This window comes from Neopelma chrysocephalum, unplaced genomic scaffold (genome assembly GCF_003984885.1).
Source record: "Neopelma chrysocephalum unplaced genomic scaffold, ASM398488v2 Primary Assembly neopelma1_77, whole genome shotgun sequence".
NCBI classification, from domain to species: domain Eukaryota; kingdom Metazoa; phylum Chordata; class Aves; order Passeriformes; family Pipridae; genus Neopelma; species Neopelma chrysocephalum.
The window spans coordinates 6,618,271-6,637,747 of NW_020897738.1; the positions used below are offsets into that span (position 1 = coordinate 6,618,271).

General features: G+C 40.7%; 1 protein-coding gene across 3 annotated transcripts in view; it reads left to right on the plus strand.

Annotated features, from left to right (window-relative positions):
* Window positions 1-19,457, plus strand: part of LOC113970651 (E1A-binding protein p400-like) — a 48,685-nt gene extending 29,228 nt beyond the window's left edge. For 2 of the 3 annotated variants that reach the window (XM_027689793.1, XM_027689794.1), the window contains 27 exons: window positions 17-219; window positions 325-494; window positions 729-925; window positions 1,382-1,493; window positions 1,998-2,141; window positions 2,451-2,609; window positions 2,873-2,956; window positions 3,518-3,649; window positions 3,771-3,815; window positions 3,924-4,077; window positions 4,498-4,739; window positions 5,257-5,430; window positions 5,690-5,737; window positions 6,748-6,884; window positions 7,394-7,450; window positions 7,568-7,646; window positions 8,254-8,454; window positions 9,466-9,511; window positions 9,603-9,712; window positions 10,919-11,123; window positions 11,611-11,774; window positions 12,146-12,352; window positions 12,681-12,855; window positions 13,449-13,579; window positions 14,190-14,351; window positions 15,068-15,145; window positions 16,923-19,457. In XM_027689793.1, the coding sequence (XP_027545594.1) occupies window positions 17-219; window positions 325-494; window positions 729-925; window positions 1,382-1,493; window positions 1,998-2,141; window positions 2,451-2,609; window positions 2,873-2,956; window positions 3,518-3,649; window positions 3,771-3,815; window positions 3,924-4,077; window positions 4,498-4,739; window positions 5,257-5,430; window positions 5,690-5,737; window positions 6,748-6,884; window positions 7,394-7,450; window positions 7,568-7,646; window positions 8,254-8,454; window positions 9,466-9,511; window positions 9,603-9,712; window positions 10,919-11,123; window positions 11,611-11,774; window positions 12,146-12,352; window positions 12,681-12,855; window positions 13,449-13,579; window positions 14,190-14,351; window positions 15,068-15,145; window positions 16,923-17,195 (3,889 nt within the window). In that variant the 3' untranslated portion in view covers window positions 17,196-19,457. Of the gene's footprint in view, window positions 1-16; window positions 220-324; window positions 495-728; window positions 926-1,381; window positions 1,494-1,997; window positions 2,142-2,450; window positions 2,610-2,872; window positions 2,957-3,517; window positions 3,650-3,770; window positions 3,816-3,923; window positions 4,078-4,497; window positions 4,740-5,256; window positions 5,431-5,689; window positions 5,738-6,747; window positions 6,885-7,393; window positions 7,451-7,567; window positions 7,647-8,253; window positions 8,455-9,465; window positions 9,512-9,602; window positions 9,713-10,918; window positions 11,124-11,610; window positions 11,775-12,145; window positions 12,353-12,659; window positions 12,856-13,448; window positions 13,580-14,189; window positions 14,358-15,067; window positions 15,146-16,922 lie in introns of all 3 variants that reach the window. The other variant, XM_027689796.1, reaches the window with a different exon arrangement.
* The last annotated feature ends 20 nt before the right edge of the window (window positions 19,458-19,477 follow it).

Consider the following 19,477-nt stretch of genomic DNA (forward strand, 5'->3'; position numbering starts at 1 on the left):
TTGATGCTTTTCACAGGGCTCTCTTCGTGTTGCCAGCTGCAGTTGCTGCTCCCCCATGTTTATATGTAGCAAATCCTCCCCCTTCCTATAGTCACAGACTTAAACTCCTCAAGCACAGCCTGAGGCAGAAGGCAGCTCCGCACTTGCACCAGTTGCAAAAGCTGACAACTCCTCACTTGCTGCAGTTCCCCGACCTCCGACTGGTGCAGTATGACTCAGGTAAAGCAAAAATATTTGCTGACAATATTTCAGTAATTTCCTGTGTCACAGCAGTGGAATTCCTATATAAAACCATTATTGTTTTTTTTTTTGTTTGAATTATAGGAAAATTAGAAGCCCTTGCTGTCTTGCTTCAGAAGTTGAAATCTGAAGGGCGCCGTGTGCTGATTTTGTCACAGATGATTCTGATGTTGGACATACTGGAGTTGTTCCTGAATTTCCATTTCCTCACGTTTGTGAGGATTGATGAATATGCCAACCAGGAACAACGGCAGGTAAGTGTGCCCTAACAGTTGGCCACTGGTACAGCAATATTTGCTGCTCAGGCTTTTATACACTACAGCAAGGGAAGGAAATTTGCCTAATTCCTTATTCAGTTTGAAACACTTGCACTTGTTCCAAGTTTTCAATAAAAAACTTTGTTTTTTATTGAGCTATAGTGAATTCTGTTTGGTATTTTCTTTTGTGTATGTGTTTATTTACTCCTTGCTTTGATTCTGTTTTTGTAGGAGCTGATGAAAATTTTCAACAGAGACAAGCGCATTTTCTGTGCCATCCTTTCCTCTCACAGTCGTTCCACTGGAGTCAATCTTGTTGAGGCAGACACTGTTGTGTTCTATGACAATGATCTAAACCCAGTGATGGATGCAAAAGCTCAGGAATGGTGTGACAGAATTGGGAGATGTAAAGATATCCATATATACAGGTAATGGTTGCAATCAACGTCTGCTCTTTAACATGCTTTAATGTAAGGTTATTCCAAATAGTGCTGCCCTGTATGGTCTGGAATAAAGTGGAAACCATATGAAAACTTCACCTCACTTCAATTTAAAAGATGCCAAGGTATCATGGGAAAATGTGTATGGGGTTTAACACCAAATACCTGCATAGGTTTTGTCTCTTAGTCTACATGAAATTTTTCAAGTGAGATTCTTTATGTCGTTGGAGTGTTTTTTTATTACATGAATTACTAAAAGAAAACTTTAAAGTGGAGGTGATAGCGTGTTTTTTTCTAGGTCTGTACCAGAACTAAAAAAACCCCCACAAACTACTACATTTTAAGAGTCTTGTGTTACTCTCTAAGGACAATTTATCTTTTTGTTTCTGAAACATGATTTGGAAATGACTTATCAGATTGCTATACTTTTTCCTTTTTTCTTAGGCTTGTCAGTGGTAATTCTGTAGAAGAGAAACTTTTGAAAAATGGCACAAAGGACTTGATCAGAGAAGTAGCTGCTCAGGGAAATGACTATTCAATGGCCTTTTTAACACAGGTAAGTTAATATTCAGAATACATTGAAACACCTGTGTTGCAGTGTTTAATAAATTCAAGCATCTGTGCTGGAGTGTTTAGTAACACTTTAGTAGAAGTCTGTTTGGGCTAGAATTAAATAGCAAGCATATTGGATTTCATGATTGCTTGAACTCTCAGTGTTTGGGCCACATTCTCTCAAATACTGTCCATCTGCTTTTGTTCTGTTACTTGCATAGTGATGCACAGACATCACCTCTGTGACTTAATATATTCTGATTTCTTCACCCTGCTGCAAAACTCTGTAGAGCTTGTGGGGATGAAGGTTTGAACAGCTTTAAAATTATGAAATATAAAGTTTGGGCATTTAGAGAGATAAGTTCTCAATTGCTGCTCTGAAGATGCATGAGACAGTGACTGCACTGATGAAGCCAGTCCATCTTGCCTGGCACTTCCAATATATTAAAAAATAGAATGCTCCCAAAGGCTGAATTAATTTCTCTTTTTTTCCTTTCTATTTATGAAGCAAACAATTCAGGAATTGTTTGAGGTTCATTCTCCTATGGAGGATTCTGGATTTAGAGTTAAAGCAGAAGAATTTGTAGTACTTTCTCAAGAGCCATCTCCAGCAGAAAATATTTCACCTAAAGTTGCAAGACCTTTCATAGAGGTAATTATTAACACATACATTAAGAATACAGCTGTGCAACATTAGTATTGAACAGCTGTCTAATCTCATTTTATTTGGGTAAATTCTGTCAGTCTCTTTTTCTGGTAGTTTTACATTGTTTTATCATTCTCCTTGTGGCAAAGCTTCCAAAAGCCCACAGCTGAGTTTTATACTTTCTGAGGGCTGTTTCTCTTGCTGCAGCAGAGACTTACTCCAGAAACTTGAGTTGCATTTCAGTGAACTTCCTATGGGTTTTCTTTTCCATGTTTTTGAAGTCTTAATTATTTTTAAATTATGTCCTTCTGAAAGGCCCTCAACAGTATTGAACGAGAGGATGAGGAGTCAAATGATCACATACGAGAAATAGGATCCGAGTCAAGCATTGAACCTTTAATCTCAGAGCTCTACGAGACAAAATACTATGAAGAGCCCTCACAGCTGCAGGAGTTAGTTGCTGTTGTGGATCAGGTACCATGTCTCTCTATGAATATCTGGTTAAAAAGTAATGTGTAGTTCAAATATTTCAATTTCTTTGCAGTCTGGCCTTAAAGCAACTTTGTTGTCTATGGGACTGATACTCTCATGAAATGAATGGGAGATCTCCCACTGATTTAAGATGTTAAGCATCAGAGAGGGGGATGAGTTTTAAGGAGAGCTTTGATACTTTAGATAACATTTCTTTTATTATCCTAAAACTAACATTTTTTTCCCCCCTTGATATGTTCTCTCAGCTGACTCCAATTGAGAGGTATGCTTTGAATTATCTAGAGCTCTTCCACGGTTCAGTTGAGGACAATGAGCCACGGTTGAATGAGGTAAAACAACCAATCTTTTCCATGTTGTTCTGTCACAGAACAACGTTTATTATATTTTCAGTATAAAATGAAAGTTTCGTCAATGATGTGGAATATATTGTAGGCACTTCTGTGATCTTTTCTCCCTGTACTTTATGAAGAGCATAATGTTTTACAGAGAGCTCATTATTTTGGGATTGTCTGGTTTAACCAGGTGTCAGTTCTTAATTTCTTTTTTATAAAATGGGAATTGCATTCAGCCTGGCTCAGCAAATATTTGTTGTACTCCATCTGTAACAGGGGAAAAATTTCATTAATTTCAGTGAGCCCGTGTTCTGGTTGTCTTCACTGTTTAACTGAAATTCTCTGATGGCTTTATTTTGATGGTTTAAAAACCCTCAACAGAGACCAAGAAATATCTTCTAAATGATTATGAAAGTACATGTTAAGAAATTGCTATATGATTTCTGTGCCTGAAAATGTCAAAGTTCAGGGAGTTTATCCATAAAAATACGAATTGATGGCTTCTAATCCAGCGTCTGTTACTGCATAAAGTTTCTAAGGAGTCTTACTTTCATCTAGATGGAACTGAAAAGTGCAAAGAAAGCTTGGGAAATCCAGCATATGAAGGAGTTAAAGGAAAAAGAGCAAAAAATGCTTTGGGAGGATGAAGAGGAACTTCTAACCTACACTCGGGAGGATGCATACCACAAAGTAATTCCTGATTAGTCTTGTTTTTATTAATATTGTATTTCTTAACAGTTATTCTGAGAATATCTTTTCCCTTCAAGGTTCAGTTGGATCATTTGAATTGTGTTCTCTTTTTGCTGTGTAGGAATATGTCTATGAAGGTCCAGATGGACAAACTGAAATTATGCCGGTAAGTAAAAATAACACCAGGCAGCCTAAACAGGCTTTTTATTTTCTTGAAACATAAAGATCAGTGGAGATTTAATGCTGCAGTACTTACACATTTTGTTCTGTGCAGCTTTGGACTCCTCCTACTCCACCACAGGATGACAATGATATCTACATAGACTCTGTTATGTGCCTGATGTATGACACCACCCCTATTCCAGAATCAAAATTGCCCCCAGTGTATGTCAGGAAGGAGCGTAAACGACACAAAACAGATCCATCTGGTAAGTGTTTGCTCAAAACTGTTCCGAGATGTATTGCTGAAAGTTAAAAAAAACAGGATTTTTCATCTCTTCTCCATGTCTGGTCCAGTAAAGATCAAATTTGCAGGTTTGAAGAGATGAATTTCTTGTCTCACTGTGGCCTTGAACCAGCAGAATCACTGGAAGGCCCCGTTCTTATGATGTGTCGTCTTTTTAGACACATAGATGTCCTTAAAGACAGTTTTAGAAAACAGACATTCTACTATGTGAGTTATGACAAGGCTGGTCTTACTTTATACCAGACTCTGTCTAATAGCTCACTAAGCTTTTCAGAGGCAGCATGGAATGCTCTGTACATGTAGGAACATTTTGCAGCTATAAGTAGAGGAATCAAAGAATGGCAGTATCTGTTTGCCAGTAATGTTTTATTTTATGTCTTAGCTGCAGGTAGGAAGAAGAAGCAACGTCATGGAGAGACGGTTATTCCACCTCGTTCACTTTTTGATCGAGCAACTCCAGGAATGTTGAAAATGCGCCGAGAGGGCAAAGAGCAAAAGAAGAACATCTTGTTGAAACAACAGACACAGTTTGCAAAGCCTTTGCCAACACTTGTCAAACCAGCTACTGAGGCTGGACAGGATAATCCAGAGTGGTTGATCAGCGAAGACTGGGCACTTCTGCAGGTCAGAAGATACCAGCAGTCTCTGTTGTTATTATGTTGTTATTCCTGTAACTTTATTTCTTCAAGGTTATTTCTAATTCTTAATGGCTAGTTTGGCATTTTGCTGACATAACTCAGAACAGATTGCCTGTCATTTGTGTTCCTTTAAGGAGGAATTTAAGGTTAAACTACAAAATGTGTGATTAAGGCCTGTTTTTGTTTTAGAAACCACTTACTATTACGTTTCAGAGTAGTTGTGCTGGCTGGACACAGGATAACACATCTAAGGTTCTCCTCACTTCTGAGAGGAGGGCAGCACTTGAATGGCAGCTCTCTGTCCCTCTCATACCAGTCTCCAAGGGTTTCCTTGCACATCAATCTGCATAATAGCACTTTATGTTTATTTATTCTCTGTCAGTGCAGGTGAACACAGAGCCTTAGCCCTGAGCTATCTGTCTCATTGTGGTAATGATGTGTGGACACGCAGATAAGGGTAGGTTTGGAAGATGGTAACCATTTGTCATCTTTATCTGTTGCAGGCAGTGAAGCAGCTGCTGGAGCTTCCTTTAAATCTTGCTGTTGTGTCACCAGCACACACTCCCAACTGGGACCTTGTGAGTGACGTTGTTAACTCGTGCAGCAGAGTCTATCGCTCCCCAAAACAGTGCCGGAACAGATACGAGAATGTCATTATTCCACGGGAAGAAGGAAAGGTGAGTTTACATAGAGTGATGCGTCTCTATTTTTTACCTTAAGTTCGTAGAGTTTTTTTTCCTTATCTCCATAAACACTCGTGTTGTTTTTTTTTTTTTGTTAAACGTTTCGACAGTGTAAATAAATAACTTTAAAAAGATTTTTTTAAATTATTCTCATCAGGATTTCCACTTATTTTATGTGATTTCTTTGAAAAGAAAAAGCACCTGAACAAAATCTTCCACAAAAGATCATCTAACTTTCCTTCTTATTTTACAGCTAATGTACGAAGCTAATCCTAAAAAGAAGACAAAAAGTATTTATAAGGTGTGCATTGGTATTCTTTCAAAATCAAATCTAGACACTGTGGTATTTAGCAGCAATGGAGGTGGGCAGATAATTCATATGAGATCCATGTTGAGTGTTACTTGAGTTCTGAAACATCAATTAAAATTCCAAATTTATTTTTCCTTTCTTTGTTGATACAGTGGATTGACACCAGACTTCAGCTTTTGGATTTGATAGATAAATTTTAGATCATGCAAGAAGTTTGTGATTTCACTTAAACTGTAGTGGGTATTTTTCCACCTAACAACCATGTAACTTATCCTGATGGTACTTAGGATCTGTAAGAATAAACTTCATACTAGAGTCTAAGTGGATTACAAATATATAGTGAATTTGATGCCTGAAACACCTTTTAGTAAATGAGGATGATAGGACGCTACAGAAACAAAAATCAATTCCATGACTGTGAACACCTTCTTCCAAACCACACAGCAATTTAGTGACAGAGCTGGGCAGAGAATCTGGAACTTCTGCTGTAGTCCCATTCTCTGACTGATAAGGAGGTTTGTCCCTGACTGGCAGTTTCTGCTTAGGAGAATCCAAGTGTTAGAGTGGCATGGTGTGTGGATGTTAACATAGCTTTGTTGGGAGAGCAGTGCAGTGATGGTTTTGTTTTATTATCTTACGTGTGCGCTGTGCATAACTATAAACTAATGGGCTCTTCGTTTGGGTACTGAATTAAACTTGCAAAATCTAAACTAAAGCAAAGATTCTTTTTCAAATTAGAGTTTGCCATTTTGTATGTCCCCAAGTGCTGATGCCAGTGTGACCGTGAGAACTGCTCCTTATTTTGCTCTTTCTTTATATATTTCCCATAGAGTTTTGTGTAACAGTAAGTTATCAGTGACACGAGGCAGAAACCAGTCTGTGATAGATATGTTGGAGTACGTTTTTAAATAATCTACAAGCGCACCCTGTGTTTATACATAGACAAAGTGCCACGTGGGTGTGTTTGCAATTGAAAGTTGGTTTGTTTTCTTTTTTTTTAGACTAAAAACAGCCGCCCACTTCGTACCAATCAGATCTATGCTCAAGACGAGGGTGCAACCCACACGCAGCTCTATACTAACCATTTTGAGATGATGAAAATGATTGCAGGGAAAAGAAGTCCACCTATCAAACCTCTGTAAGTTTCCCTGGGATCATTTGATCTCCCTGCTACCACAGATCTCCTGGAAACTGTGCTCAGAACTGCTCTCACAACCAAGAGTTATTCTACACTCTGTTTCTCTGTCCTTGATCTCTCTCTCTGTGTCCTGTGTTACTGGACAGCTCCAATATGTTTGGGTTAGACTTTACTCACTGCAAGAATTTGCTCTTTCTCATTAAGAGCAGCACAGCACTGAGTTGTTTTTTTTTTTTAATCTACTTTATATCCCTTTTCCTGAATTGTAAAATTTTAGTGCTGTTTAATAATACATTCTTTTCTATGTATCTTCCTGCACGTTTTCTGTATTTATTTAGTGTATTTTCTGAGTACTTCTTAAAATGTGTGTCTGTATGCAGGCTTCAGTACTGGTGGGAGTATCATGCAAACTTCACCAAAATTGCAGTGTCATGTGCTAAAAAGTGTGAAATTAAATACTGGTTTTAAGCTTTTTCTATCTCAAGTAACACAGTTTTGCTCAATTTCAGGCTTGGCATGAATCCTTTCCAGAAGAATCCAAAGCACGCATCGGTGCTTGCAGAAAGGTGGGCACTCCCCGTCTTACGAGAGTTATGAACTGTCTAAAAGTGCTGTCTTTCCTTCCCTTTTTAAGTTTCAGTTATTTTTAACTGTTGTGTGCTTTGCCTTATCATTGTTTGTAGTGGAATCAACTATGATAAGCCACTTCCTCCAATTCAAGTCGCGTCCCTCCGAGCAGAACGTATTGCCAAAGAGAAAAAGGTATGGTCTCCATCTCAGCTGCACATGGGACTGAAGTCATTAAAACATTAGACAGAAGAGGAGGTATGAGCAAAGGTGCCTCCTGGGACGAGTTTGGCAATACAGTAGATGTTATGAGCAGCTGCAGATTGTTCACATACTGGGGTTTAGATATCCAAGGCCTAAAGTGGGACCTTTCCTCGGGCCTGCTGTCACACTCAGGCTCATTAAACAACAAGGAGCATCTTTTGGGAAAAGATATTAGAAACATGTATACATCTTGCTTTATTCTTGACCATTCTGTAGCCTCCTTTCTTATATTATTCAGAAAGAGCTACTTGTCCTTGTTTGTGGGTGGTAAGTTGCTTGCTGTGCTATGCTCTGAGCCTATAACCATGAGTATAGCTTGTGGTTTGAAACTAGTCAGGTCATGTAACCTGGACTTGGAGAGTGCAGGGAGATTTGTGAGCTGTCTGTGCACATATGCATGTAGTATGTGGTTAGGATTAAAGGGATTTTGTGGTTAGAATTAAAGGGGGTTTGTTTGTCGCTTTATTTTGTTTTTTAAAAAAAAACACATCCTGCTTGTTACATGCTTGGGGACTGAAGGCTCCTCTTTGCTTTCCAGGCGCTGGCTGAGCAGCAGAGGGCCCAGCAGCAGACAGGCCCCCAGCCCCAGCAGCAGCAGGCGGGGCAGCAGCCAGCACAGCAGCCCACGGTGCAGCAGGCACAGGCCCAGCCTCAGCCACAGCCACAGGCACAGGTAGTTCAGCAGCCACAGGCAGTGGTGCAGACTGCAGTCACTACTGTGGCCAACACAGCAGTATTGGTAAGAAAGGGAGAGCTTGGTGTCTCTGATGTAGTAGCTTCAGCTCTTCTGTGTGTGCCATGTTTGTGTTGGATTTTCTCTGGAAAGTGAGAATTTTCGGTCAGTATAGTGAGATAAAAGGTGTTTCTTGCTTTTTTCCCCCTGGGTATGTTCTGTTTTCCTCCTTTATCAAGACTGTTCGTACCATTGTAGCTATAGGTGTTGGTGTTCTAAGGTGGGAAAACACCATGCAAAGATTTTTCCTTTTTCAGTTTAATTTAAGGAAGTCTGAGCGAATACATTTACACAGTCAGTGAAAAGTATTTATACAGAGAACTTGGAGAATAAAGAGAATATAGCTGAAAGAACCACTCTGTTAAAGGAGCTTAAAAACCACAACTTTATTAACTTTTGCAAGGCAAGTGGAGTGTTGCATCCTACAGGATATACCATGATGGTTTTACTGCAAATTTGTGCAAATTTTGCATGTCTTCCTTAAATCTAGAGTCTTGTTTTAATGAATCTGATGACTGGTCTGAGGCTTTTGTTTTTAGAGCCAATCCAGTTTGCACACTAATGTGTGCAGGCAGTGGTGGTTTTATTTTGCTTGTTAAAGGGCAAGAATACTACAGCTTTTGCAGGAAGACACAGAGGATGGGTTCTAACCCATAATATTGCTGTGTATCTAGTGCTTAGTGATGTTCCTGTGTGAGGGGTTGTCTGTGGTGTGCCAGAGTAAGATATTACTCCCTTCTTCTGCAACAGGGATGTCAAATGACCAGTATTTGCCACCCACTTGACTGGTTTAGAACTGCTCATTAGTGTGGCAGAATCCTAATCTATATATGAGCTGTTGTTGATCTGGAGAATCAAGGAACAACTGCAGAAATATCTGTGTGTTCTGTTGCATTTTTCTTATTTTGTCACTTCTGGACTACAGCATTGTGTTAAACAGCATGGTTAGAGTGAGAGCTGTGTTCAGGCTCTTTCTGTGGTTTTTCTGAACTGTTACTTTAATTGTCTTCTAATTAGGCGGGCACCATCAAAACAGCAGTTACGGGCACGAGCATCCAGACTGGTAAGGAGGTTTGATAATGGGGCATTGGAGATATTGGGACATTTGGGTTTTCGTTTTCAGAACCTCACATTTAATCCTGGCTTGCTTTCAGCTACAGTGAGTGGAAATGTCATCGTGAACACCGTTGCTGGGGTCCCTGCTGCCACCTTTCAGCCCATCAATAAACGTCTGGCTTCACCTGTTATACCTGGAACGTTGACTGTGAGTAGATCATGTCTAGTTGTGTCCCTGGGCTGATCTTGGTTGCTTGATTTACCAGCATATCTGTTTTCTTCTTTAGCTTTCCACGTTGTCAGAAATTCTGTTTCTTGCAAATTTCATGTGCGTGGTAGGGTTCTGTATCCAACCCCTCTCCCTTACCAAAGCATCAGAACACACTGGAAGAATTTATCAGAAAAAAATGCTTAATACCATTAAAAATAGTTTATAGATGAGTGCTGTTAAAAGCAATGTATTATGTCATGATCATTTTCAGACTGTAACTGTTTTGTGCTTTGTTAATTATGATCTTTATTACTATTATTTTAATGGTTTAGGACTCTGGAAGATAAAGCAAAATATTGAAAGGTACTCAAATCAAATTTCTGTAATGTAGTGAAGTGTTTGGTGACCAGCCTGTTTGAAAAAGATTTACCCAGCTGCTGATCAAAGTATAAGAAGGATTTGGGCCTTTTTCACTCTGTGTTAGTTTATAACACCTTGTTCAGGTGGCCAAGAAGGCCAATGGCATCCTGGCCTGGATCAGGAACAGTGTGGCCAACAGGTCCAAGGAAGTGATTCTTCCCCTGGACTCAGCGCTGGTGAGGCCACCCCTGGAGTGCTGTGTCCAGCTCTCGGCCCCTCAGTTCAGGAAGGACATTGAGGTGCTGGAGCAGGTCCAGAGGAGAGCAACAAGGCTGGGGAAGGGACTGGAGCACAAGTCCTATGAGGAGAGGCTGAGGGAGCTGGGGCTGTTCAGCCTGGAGAAGAGGAGGCTCAGGGGAGACCTCCTCACTCTCTACAACTACCTGAAAGGAGGACGTAGCCAGGTGGGGGTTGGTCTCTTTTCCCAGGCAACTCTCAGTAAGACAAGAGGGCTCAGTCTTAAGCTGTGCCAGGGGAGGTTTAGGTTAGATATTAGAAAGAATTTCTTTCCAGAGAGGGTGATCAGACATTGGAATGGGCTGCCCAGGGAAGTGGTGGATTCTCCATCCCTGGAGGTTTTTAGGAAGAGACTGGATGTGGCATCAGTGCCATGGTCTAGCAACCACAGTGGTAGTGGATCAAGGGTTGGACTTGATGATCTTGGAGATCCCTTCCAACCCAGCTGATTCTATGATAAAGTTGTACAGTCTGTTTCCAGAAGGTTCCCTAGCTTTCTGTGAGGCCCTGGAGACTGTGGGCAATGCCGAGTGTGTTCCTTTGCAGACCTCGGGGGGCACTGCCACCGCCCAGGTGGTTCACACGCAGCAGAGAGCGGCAGCAGCTCCCGCTGCCTCCAGCGAGCTGGTGACCATCGCCTCCACCCAGGGCGTGCGCGCGGTGACCTCCGTGACAGCGTCCGCCGTGGTGACCACCAACCTCACGCCTGTGCAGGCCCAGACCAGGTCCTTGGTCACTCAAGTTACACCAGGTAACAATCACGTGTTCATGGGATGTTTTCCTAAAGCGCCCCAGAGCTTCTGTGTGTTGTTAGATCACCACAGCCCCACAATATTGAAGATCTGGAACTCAAACAGGACTGTGATTTTTAACTTGCTTTATTGTCGGTGCTCAGATTACATTTTTCTCCAGCGTTTCTGGATAAAGTGTAGCAGTAGACAGCTGCTTGGCCCCTAGGCATTGCAATTTAAAAAGATTATTAACAGTCTAGCAGTAAAATGTTAGAATTGACTGTCTCGACTAAAAACCATTTTGAAGAAAGGCACACGTATTTTATTATTTACTCTGCTTTCACATCATTTTTATGCTAATGTGTTGTTATTTGTAGTAAGTCCACAAAGTGTGCTGAAGCAGAAAAATATGCATTTTAACAGCTTGACTTTTCGGGTGAAGTCAATGAATTAAACGGAATGTTGAAAAGCTTTCTTCAGAGCATTTTGCTTTTTCTTTATTCACAGCTACACCAACAGTCCAGCTGTCTGGCAAAACCATCACCCCTGCTCACTTCCAGCTTCTGAGGCAGCAGCAGCAGCAGGCTGCTCAGGTGCAGGTCCCACAGATCCAGGCTCAGGCACAAGCCCAGTCTCCAGCTCAAATAAAAACCGTAGGGAAATTGTCACAGGTGAGGAAATGCTTCTGAAGTAACGGGGCACATTGCTCTCGTTGTTCCTGTAAGCATCATTAGCAGTGTGTGTTGTATCCTGTTTTCTTGGGCTAGAGTGAAATGTAATTCTCTCTTAAAATTTCATCCTACTAAAATTACATGCAGGCAGTGAGTCTGACAGCCCTTTCCACAGTACCACTAGGGCAGGATGTAAAGCACTTACTGTTACTCACTAGCAAGCTGTTGTATAGAGGAGTTACATTCTTAGCTCCTAGATCTTAACTATGGTCTGGTATAAAACGTTTATCCTTTTAAGCTTCTGATTCCTCTGCATTTTCTTCCTGTAATGTAAAACATCTGAAAATTATGGAAGTGTTTGATTTTTGCAGGAGCAGCTGATCAAGTTGCAGAAGCAGAAGCTGCAGCTGCCCCAGCAGCAGGCAGGGCAGCAGACACAGCAAGGGGCACAGCAGCAAACAGCACAGGTGCAAGTGCAGCAGCAGCAGCAAACCCAGCAGCTCACTGCAGTGACAGCCCCTCGTCCTGGCGCAGTGCTCACGGGCACCACGGTGACCAACCTGCAGGTCGCTCGTCTGGTGAGTTGGCTTTGACTTTGCAGAAACAGCCTTAAACATCTGACTTTCTTTGCTGGTTTAAATGAGCTGGGTACTGATCATTCACACACACACAAGTGCCCTCTGCATTGCTTAGGCAGTACAACAGAGACAGCTGTAATGTAAATAGCTTTGCATTGCATTTACCCACTGATACCATCTCTGAGCTGTCTTACTGTACAGGAGCCATGATATTTAGAAACATTTACAACTGTTACTTTGTCATGACCTGTTATATGCAGCAAATATTTTTGTGCCGGTACAATAATCTTCATTCCTTACTGCTTAGACTCGTGTTCCTGCTTCCCAGCTTCAAGCACAAGGACAGATCCAGGCCCAAACTCCACAAGCAGCCCAGGTTGCTCTGGCAAAGCCTCCGGTGGTGTCTGTTCCAGCTGCTGTTGTGTCATCAGCAGGAGTCACTACACTCCCTGTTACTGTTGCAGGCATTAGTGTTGCCATTGGGCAGCCACAGAAAGCAGCAGGTATGTGAACAGGCTTGCTGGAACAATAAAATTTTAAATCTCACTTTTCTAAAAGTGGTATGTTTTAAGTAATGTTTTCTGTGGGACACTCACACTTTTTCAAAACTGAAGTTGTAGAGGTTGCATGCCCCTTTGTTTAACAAAAGAGGGTTATTCTTACTCCATTTAACCTGGAGATTGGCATCTGGCATCTTTAGCCAGATATGGTTGGAGTTTTTTTTAAATCTGTGTATGACAGTAGAGGAACAGATAGAATTTTAAAAATAAAGACATAGTGATTTCATAATTTTTTTAAAATGCAAATTGGAAATTAGAAGAATTGTATTTCATAAGTCTCCTGTAGTATGGACAGAATTTTTCCAGTAGGAAGGTTATTGTTAGAACATGAAGTTAGCTTACTCATGCCCTTAGATAAGAAATTTTCTCCAGTGTCAAAATCCATGTGTCTTATTCCCATTAAAACCAGTGGGTTATTAGTGCTCAAAGCTATGCAGATGTATAAGCCTGTAAAAAGCAGAATCTGTGTTTGGAAGCTGTGATTACTGGAGCAAAGCAATACTCTTACAGTTCTAATTATTTTTTGTAATTTTCAGGAGGCCAGACAGTAGTTGCACAGCCACTTCATGTCCAGCAGCTTCTAAAACTCAAGCACCATCAAGCAGCACAGCAGCAGAAAGCAATCCAGCCCCAGGTTGCACAGGGACAAGCTACTGTGCAGCAAAAGGTACAGTTGTTTCCTCTCCCACTAAGTTATGCAATGCTCTGGATGATGAGGAGACTCCCAGAGAGTCAGTCAGGATTTCTAGGGGTGAATCTTCAGTATATCTAGAGAGAAGGGGTTCTCACGTGCCTTGTCAGGTGCTTAATTATTTTTTCAGTAAGGTGGTTGGTTGGTTGGTTTGATTTCTCATGCCCCAAACAAAGATTAGGATTCTCTTTAGTCGCTTTGAATATAACCACATGTGGAAGATTCCCAGAGATTTTCACTGCTTACAATACAATTTGTGCAAAATATACTTTTTCCTGAAATGTCATGTTCTCATGTGCCATGAGAATATCATGATCATGAGAAGGCCATCTCAATGTGGCTTTTTGGAATTGCATTATTGTGTGAGTGCTCTGTGTAAGAGAGAACCTTTTCAGTAAATACATTAATTAGTTCTGAATACTTGTGTAATTGGTGAAACCTTACATTTAGTGCTCATTTTGTTATTAGTAATCCTGGGAGGTTTGTTTGTTTTTCCAATAAATAAATGTAATTAATCTTGTTAGCTGCATACCTATTCTTTTAAATCTTTTGTGGTCATTGATGCCTTTTTTTTTCTCTTCTGCAGATAAATGCTCAGCAGGTTACGGTCCAAACCCAACAGCAGACTTCACAACAACAAAAAGTAACTTATGCTACACAACCTGCCATTAAAACACAGTTCTTAACAACTCCAATTTCCCAAACCCAGAAACCAGGTGGAACCCAGCAAGTGCAGGCCCAGATTCAGGTACAGGTAACACAGGTTTACACCATAAACTGTACTGTGACTGGAGAATTGTAAAGATGACAGGTGAGGTAGCATTTTAGCACCCACTCATATTAATCCTAGTCACACTTTCATTTAAATTGACTTTTTAGTAAAATTCATTGGTGCTGAATATGTGGCCTTAAAGCAGGTCAGAGGAACTGTGAGCTGTAAGTTCACCTTTCCTCTTTGAAATAAAAAAATTGAGTCACTCCTTTTTATTGAGCAAGGGATTCCATACAGCATTTACTAAGGAAAATTCATCCAGAGTTCTTCCTGTTTCTGCAAGCCAAGCATAGGTGACAGTTCACTTATTTTCTTTTCTGCATAACCAAATCAGTCTAACCAAGGAGAAAAAGAAGGGGGCTAGAAATTGGAAGCCTTAGTCTTTCAAAAGTACATCCCAGATAATGTAACCTGTTAGAACTGATGTGCTTCCTTCAATTTTATAAATAGGAAATGAGTATGTTGTAGTTAAAATAGAAAATATGGCTTCTCCTCTTCCTCCCCTAGTTAAGTTCTTCAATTCAGTGATCTCAAAGGTTTTACAAACATTCAGTGTCACTGTAAATGCCAAGCTACAACTTACCATGAACAGGACTTCAGAAGGGTTTTCACTTGGCAGCAGTTTTGCCAGTTTTGTTCTTTTAATAGTTTTTTATTTTGACCCAATCTTTCTTTATTTCATGTCACTACAGGTTGCAAAACTCCCACAAGTAGTCCAGCAACAGGCTACTGTTGCCAACATTCAGCAGATGGTTTCAGTTTCCCAGCAGGTGGGTTTTGCACTTGTCAAACACAGCACTAGAAACGTGATCCTGCTCATTTATTTGGAATGTTTGTGTTTTCCACCTTATGTGTGGCATAGGCAGTATTTTTGTAGCATACAGCAAGTGCCATTCTATAAAAATGAGTCTTCAGTACTGAGTCAGCTGCCGTATATTCTCTAGTCTAAAACTTTGGTAGGTGGTGCAATGGTTGTTGATTGCTGTAGATAAGACAAAAAACAGATTTTAAAAAATGGTTTTTTAGAGTTTGAAAAAATTTTTAAAAATTGGTTTCTGATGATGTATAGTCAAGATAGCAAATAATTGAACTAACGAGCACCATCTGAGCTTTTTCTACAAAAATTAGGACAAATTGAAGGTTACAAGTTGTTTTGTTCCAGTTCACAAAGCTGTGCCAAGTGCTCTGTAAAAGTCAGAACAGTGTGGTAGCTGTTCCAAATGTGGTCTGGTAACAGACGGGGCTAGGGCAAGAGAAGGTCAGATGGTTTGGTTTCCCCTCCCCTAATTACCAGGCAGTTTAATTAACACTGTTCAGAACAATGTCATCCAGATCATTAGCAACAGGCATAACTTAGGCAGTTGATTGACAGGAATGATTTAACTTTGGATGGTGGATGAAGTTATTGCCTTCAGTGCACAAAACTCTGAGCCAACCGGCTCTTAATCTCTCACAGTTTATTTTGTAGTGTTTTAGTGCAGAATAAAATCTGTGACTGTTTATCTTAAAATGATGATAAAGTGGTGTAAGCTGACTAATAATCACCTCAGATGTGAATGCTTCAAGGGCAAGGGAGACAGCAGGGCGTAGAAACCTCATCAGTCAACACGAATTGTCCTTTGCAGTCAGTAAGAGCTCCTACATTTTCAAAAGTCATCAATGTTGGCATAACTCTGGTACTGTGGGAGTCCGTGGTAAAAAGACAAATAGTTTCCCTCCCACACACACCACTGACATCAGTGGCAGTAGGATTAGGCCATGATAAGTACCTTTAGAACTATAGTCTTGATGTATATGTGGCATTCTTTTTACCTGCATTTTTAGTGCTTCCCTCTAGATTCCTTTTGGATCAGTCAAGAGGTAATTTTTCTCCTGGAGAAGCCCTTGTAGCTTTGTTATGCTTCTGCATCTGACAAAGGCAGCTGAAGCTGCTCAGTTTTCATTACCTTGTCCTCTGAACAAGGAGATGTTGACTTTTTTTTTTTCTCCCTTGCTCTGGATAGAGTTACAAAAATTAGATTTCTGGATGGAGTTCACACCGTTTTACCCTAAATTGGGAATAGAGACTGGCAGCTGTAGTCTGAAAGGATAATGGCTGGGACTGGTGGGAAGCCTCAGTGGCTTTATTTATTGTCACAACATGGGTGCAGAGTCAGCATTTTAACCTCTTTGGTCCTGTCTGTCCCTCTGATCATTTCCCTGTTCCTTCACTTCCACTGCTGCAATACAGAAATTTTCCTGTATATCCAGCAGGGTTTCTATACCTTCCATCTGTCTTCTGAATGTATCTGAGTTACAGGCATGTTGGCTCTTGGTTCTGATTTATAAGGCTCTAGAAAATGTGACAGAATGGTGTTTCTCAGTGATCCCACAGAGCCTATGTTCCCAGAGTCCCTCCCAGCCTTCCTGCTTTGCCCAAGATGTTTGTCAGTTAAGAGAGAAAATACCTAAATGAGTAGGATTCTCTCTGTAGAGCAGAAATGTAATGAATGCTCAGTTTAATGCCAAACTATTCTTTTGTAATTGTCGTGTCATCCTGATGTCCAGGTACAGGCTCAGCCCCAAACTGTGACACTTTCTCAGACGACAGCAGGTCAACAGCAGGTTCAGGTGATCCCTGCAACAACTGCTACCGCTCAGGTCGTCCAGCAGAAACTCATCCAGCAGCAAGTGGTGACAACAGCATCTCCCCAGGTTCAGGCTCCAGGTGTACAGAACCCAGCCCAGACACCAGCAACACCTGAGGCCCAGAACCAGCAGGCGAAAGTACAGATGAGGACCCCGACTGTCAGATTAAAGGCACCTACTAAACCAAGTTGAAACAATGCAATAACAGGGAAAAACAGCATTTCTTGTTTGCCGAGACAAGGGAGAAGCTACTCCAAACATCCAAATGAAGACAAACCGCCTTTATTTTTATTCTTTTTTTTTGTAGCAGAAGGTTTCTTGCTGGTGAACATTTAAACATGGAAACTCATATAACTTCAGTGTATTAGCAGCTGTTTAGCACTCAAAAGATGTCACTCTGTATGAGATGCGTTCTGCCTGTGTTCTCTGTGCTCATTCAAACCAGACAAAGCAAACATTACTTAGGTCTAAATTCTGCCCAGCTTCTCCAAAGTGAAATGGTGATATGCCATAAATGTCAGTAAAATCCATCTGTGTTAACTTTCCACACCTGCCCATGGGAATATGCAGCTCTTTGCTGTAGTTCAGTGTGTGCTCAGTATCCACAGTGAAGCCACACAAAGAACCAGCTGTGGCTGATACAGCACAGTGTTTTCCATCAGTACAAAAGCTGCGTGGTATTCCAGAGGTAAATTCCTCTGAAAGACCTAACACAGATTTTAAGTGTTCCCTGCAAAGTTTAGCCAGTAAATGTGAAAACCTGTAAGTACATGTAATTAAAAAGGAAAAAAAAAAAGTTTCATTCTCCATTTTTGTAAGTCTTTTAAAACGTTTGTTAGTAGTTTTGTGTACAGTTTATTGAATCACCCAACCTGTGTGCTCACTCTCATATTTCACTTTAAGATAATGGATATTTTAGGCATGAATTGAGTAAATACTGTGTTGATAGTAGTTGTGTATTGAAGTGTAGCCCATTCTTTTTTTTTTTTTTGTAAAAGAATTGTTCAGTGGCTACAGCTAAACAGATGATCCGTAGCTGTTTCTCATGGGACTTCTGTCATGGAAAATCTCCAACTGATAAAATTTAATCTCTCAGCTTCATTCTGCTCTTGCAACATGTTTAAATGTTCAGTACTTTTTACTCGGCTTTCAGCTCGGGGGGTGGGGGGCTGGGGGAAGGGAGAATAGTGAAATTAAATCTAAGACTTAATTCTTCAACTGTGTAAAGAGTAAGATCTAACTTTTGTACTATTCTTTTACTAAAGCTAACAATGAATGTAACTTCAGGTGGGTATTTTGGATGTGAACAGAGCGTGGCCTCTTCCTCCAAATCAGTTTGCCTTATTGTTACGGAGAAAAAAAGAAGCAAAAAGCTGCATAGAACTGTGGGGGTTTTCTTTACTTTTCTTGCTTACAATGAAAAACACTTTGCAAACAGCACTGAGTGAGGAATCAAAAAGCTCTTGGTGGCTTGAAGGGATTTACTTTACTTTGGCCAGAAAATGTGTAAAATCCAGACAAAATTACAACATTCCTTTTCTGAGATGATTTAAAAATTATTTTTCCATTCTGTGATCTTTTTACTCTTTTAGGAGGGCAGCCTGTTTAAGGGCAAGAAAAGCATATCTTTTGTTTTTACCTCTGTATGTCCACACGTGTTGGTACCTGGCAATCCACGTGGCTTAAACAGGACAGAATACCCACCAGCTCTAGGATAGGTACAGCCCATTCTGTTCACATCACGAATGTAACGGCTCAGGCAACGTTCCTGATTTTTTTTTTTTTTTATTTTATACCTCTTTTGTCCTGCATCTTTTTTTTTTCTTGGACCCTCAGGTCTGCAAATACAAGGGCATTTGGGTTTTTTTTTAAAGCTGTTTTTGCATGCAGTAGTATTCTCCTGACCCCGCCGAACCACTGGTGCCATTCATTACCTGAACTCCATGGCGAGCCACAGAGCTGGGATTGCTGGCAGTGGAGCAGTTTAAAATGCAAAGCGATTGCGGTGGTAATGGATAGTGACACTGTGTACAGTTTAGCCTTGCTCATCCAAAACTATTGCTTACTTAGCCCCAGTTTTACTTTTAAGTGTTTAGCTTTTATTATGTGCATGAACGTCGTGGGGGGGGCGGGTGGGGGGGAAGAGTTCCAGCAGTGGGAAAGCTGTTGGGTGCATCGTTGTGCTGGTCCGATTTTGTGTCTAAAGAGGCGATCGTTTCTTGTTTAGGTCAGTCGATGAAGATAAAAGTCACCTTTTTTGGTTTTTTTTGTTTTTGTTTTTGTTTTAATTTTATTTTTCCTTTTCGATGTGTCTTTCTCCCGGGAGAGCGTGTTAGGAAAGTCAACCTCTGTACATAAAGTGATGAGCATTTGTACTCGACCCAGTAGGATGATTAAGGAATAGTGCTGTATCCTACCTGAAGGTGTAATAAAAGTGTACATTTTTATACCGCAGCCTCGCCCGGCCCTTCTGT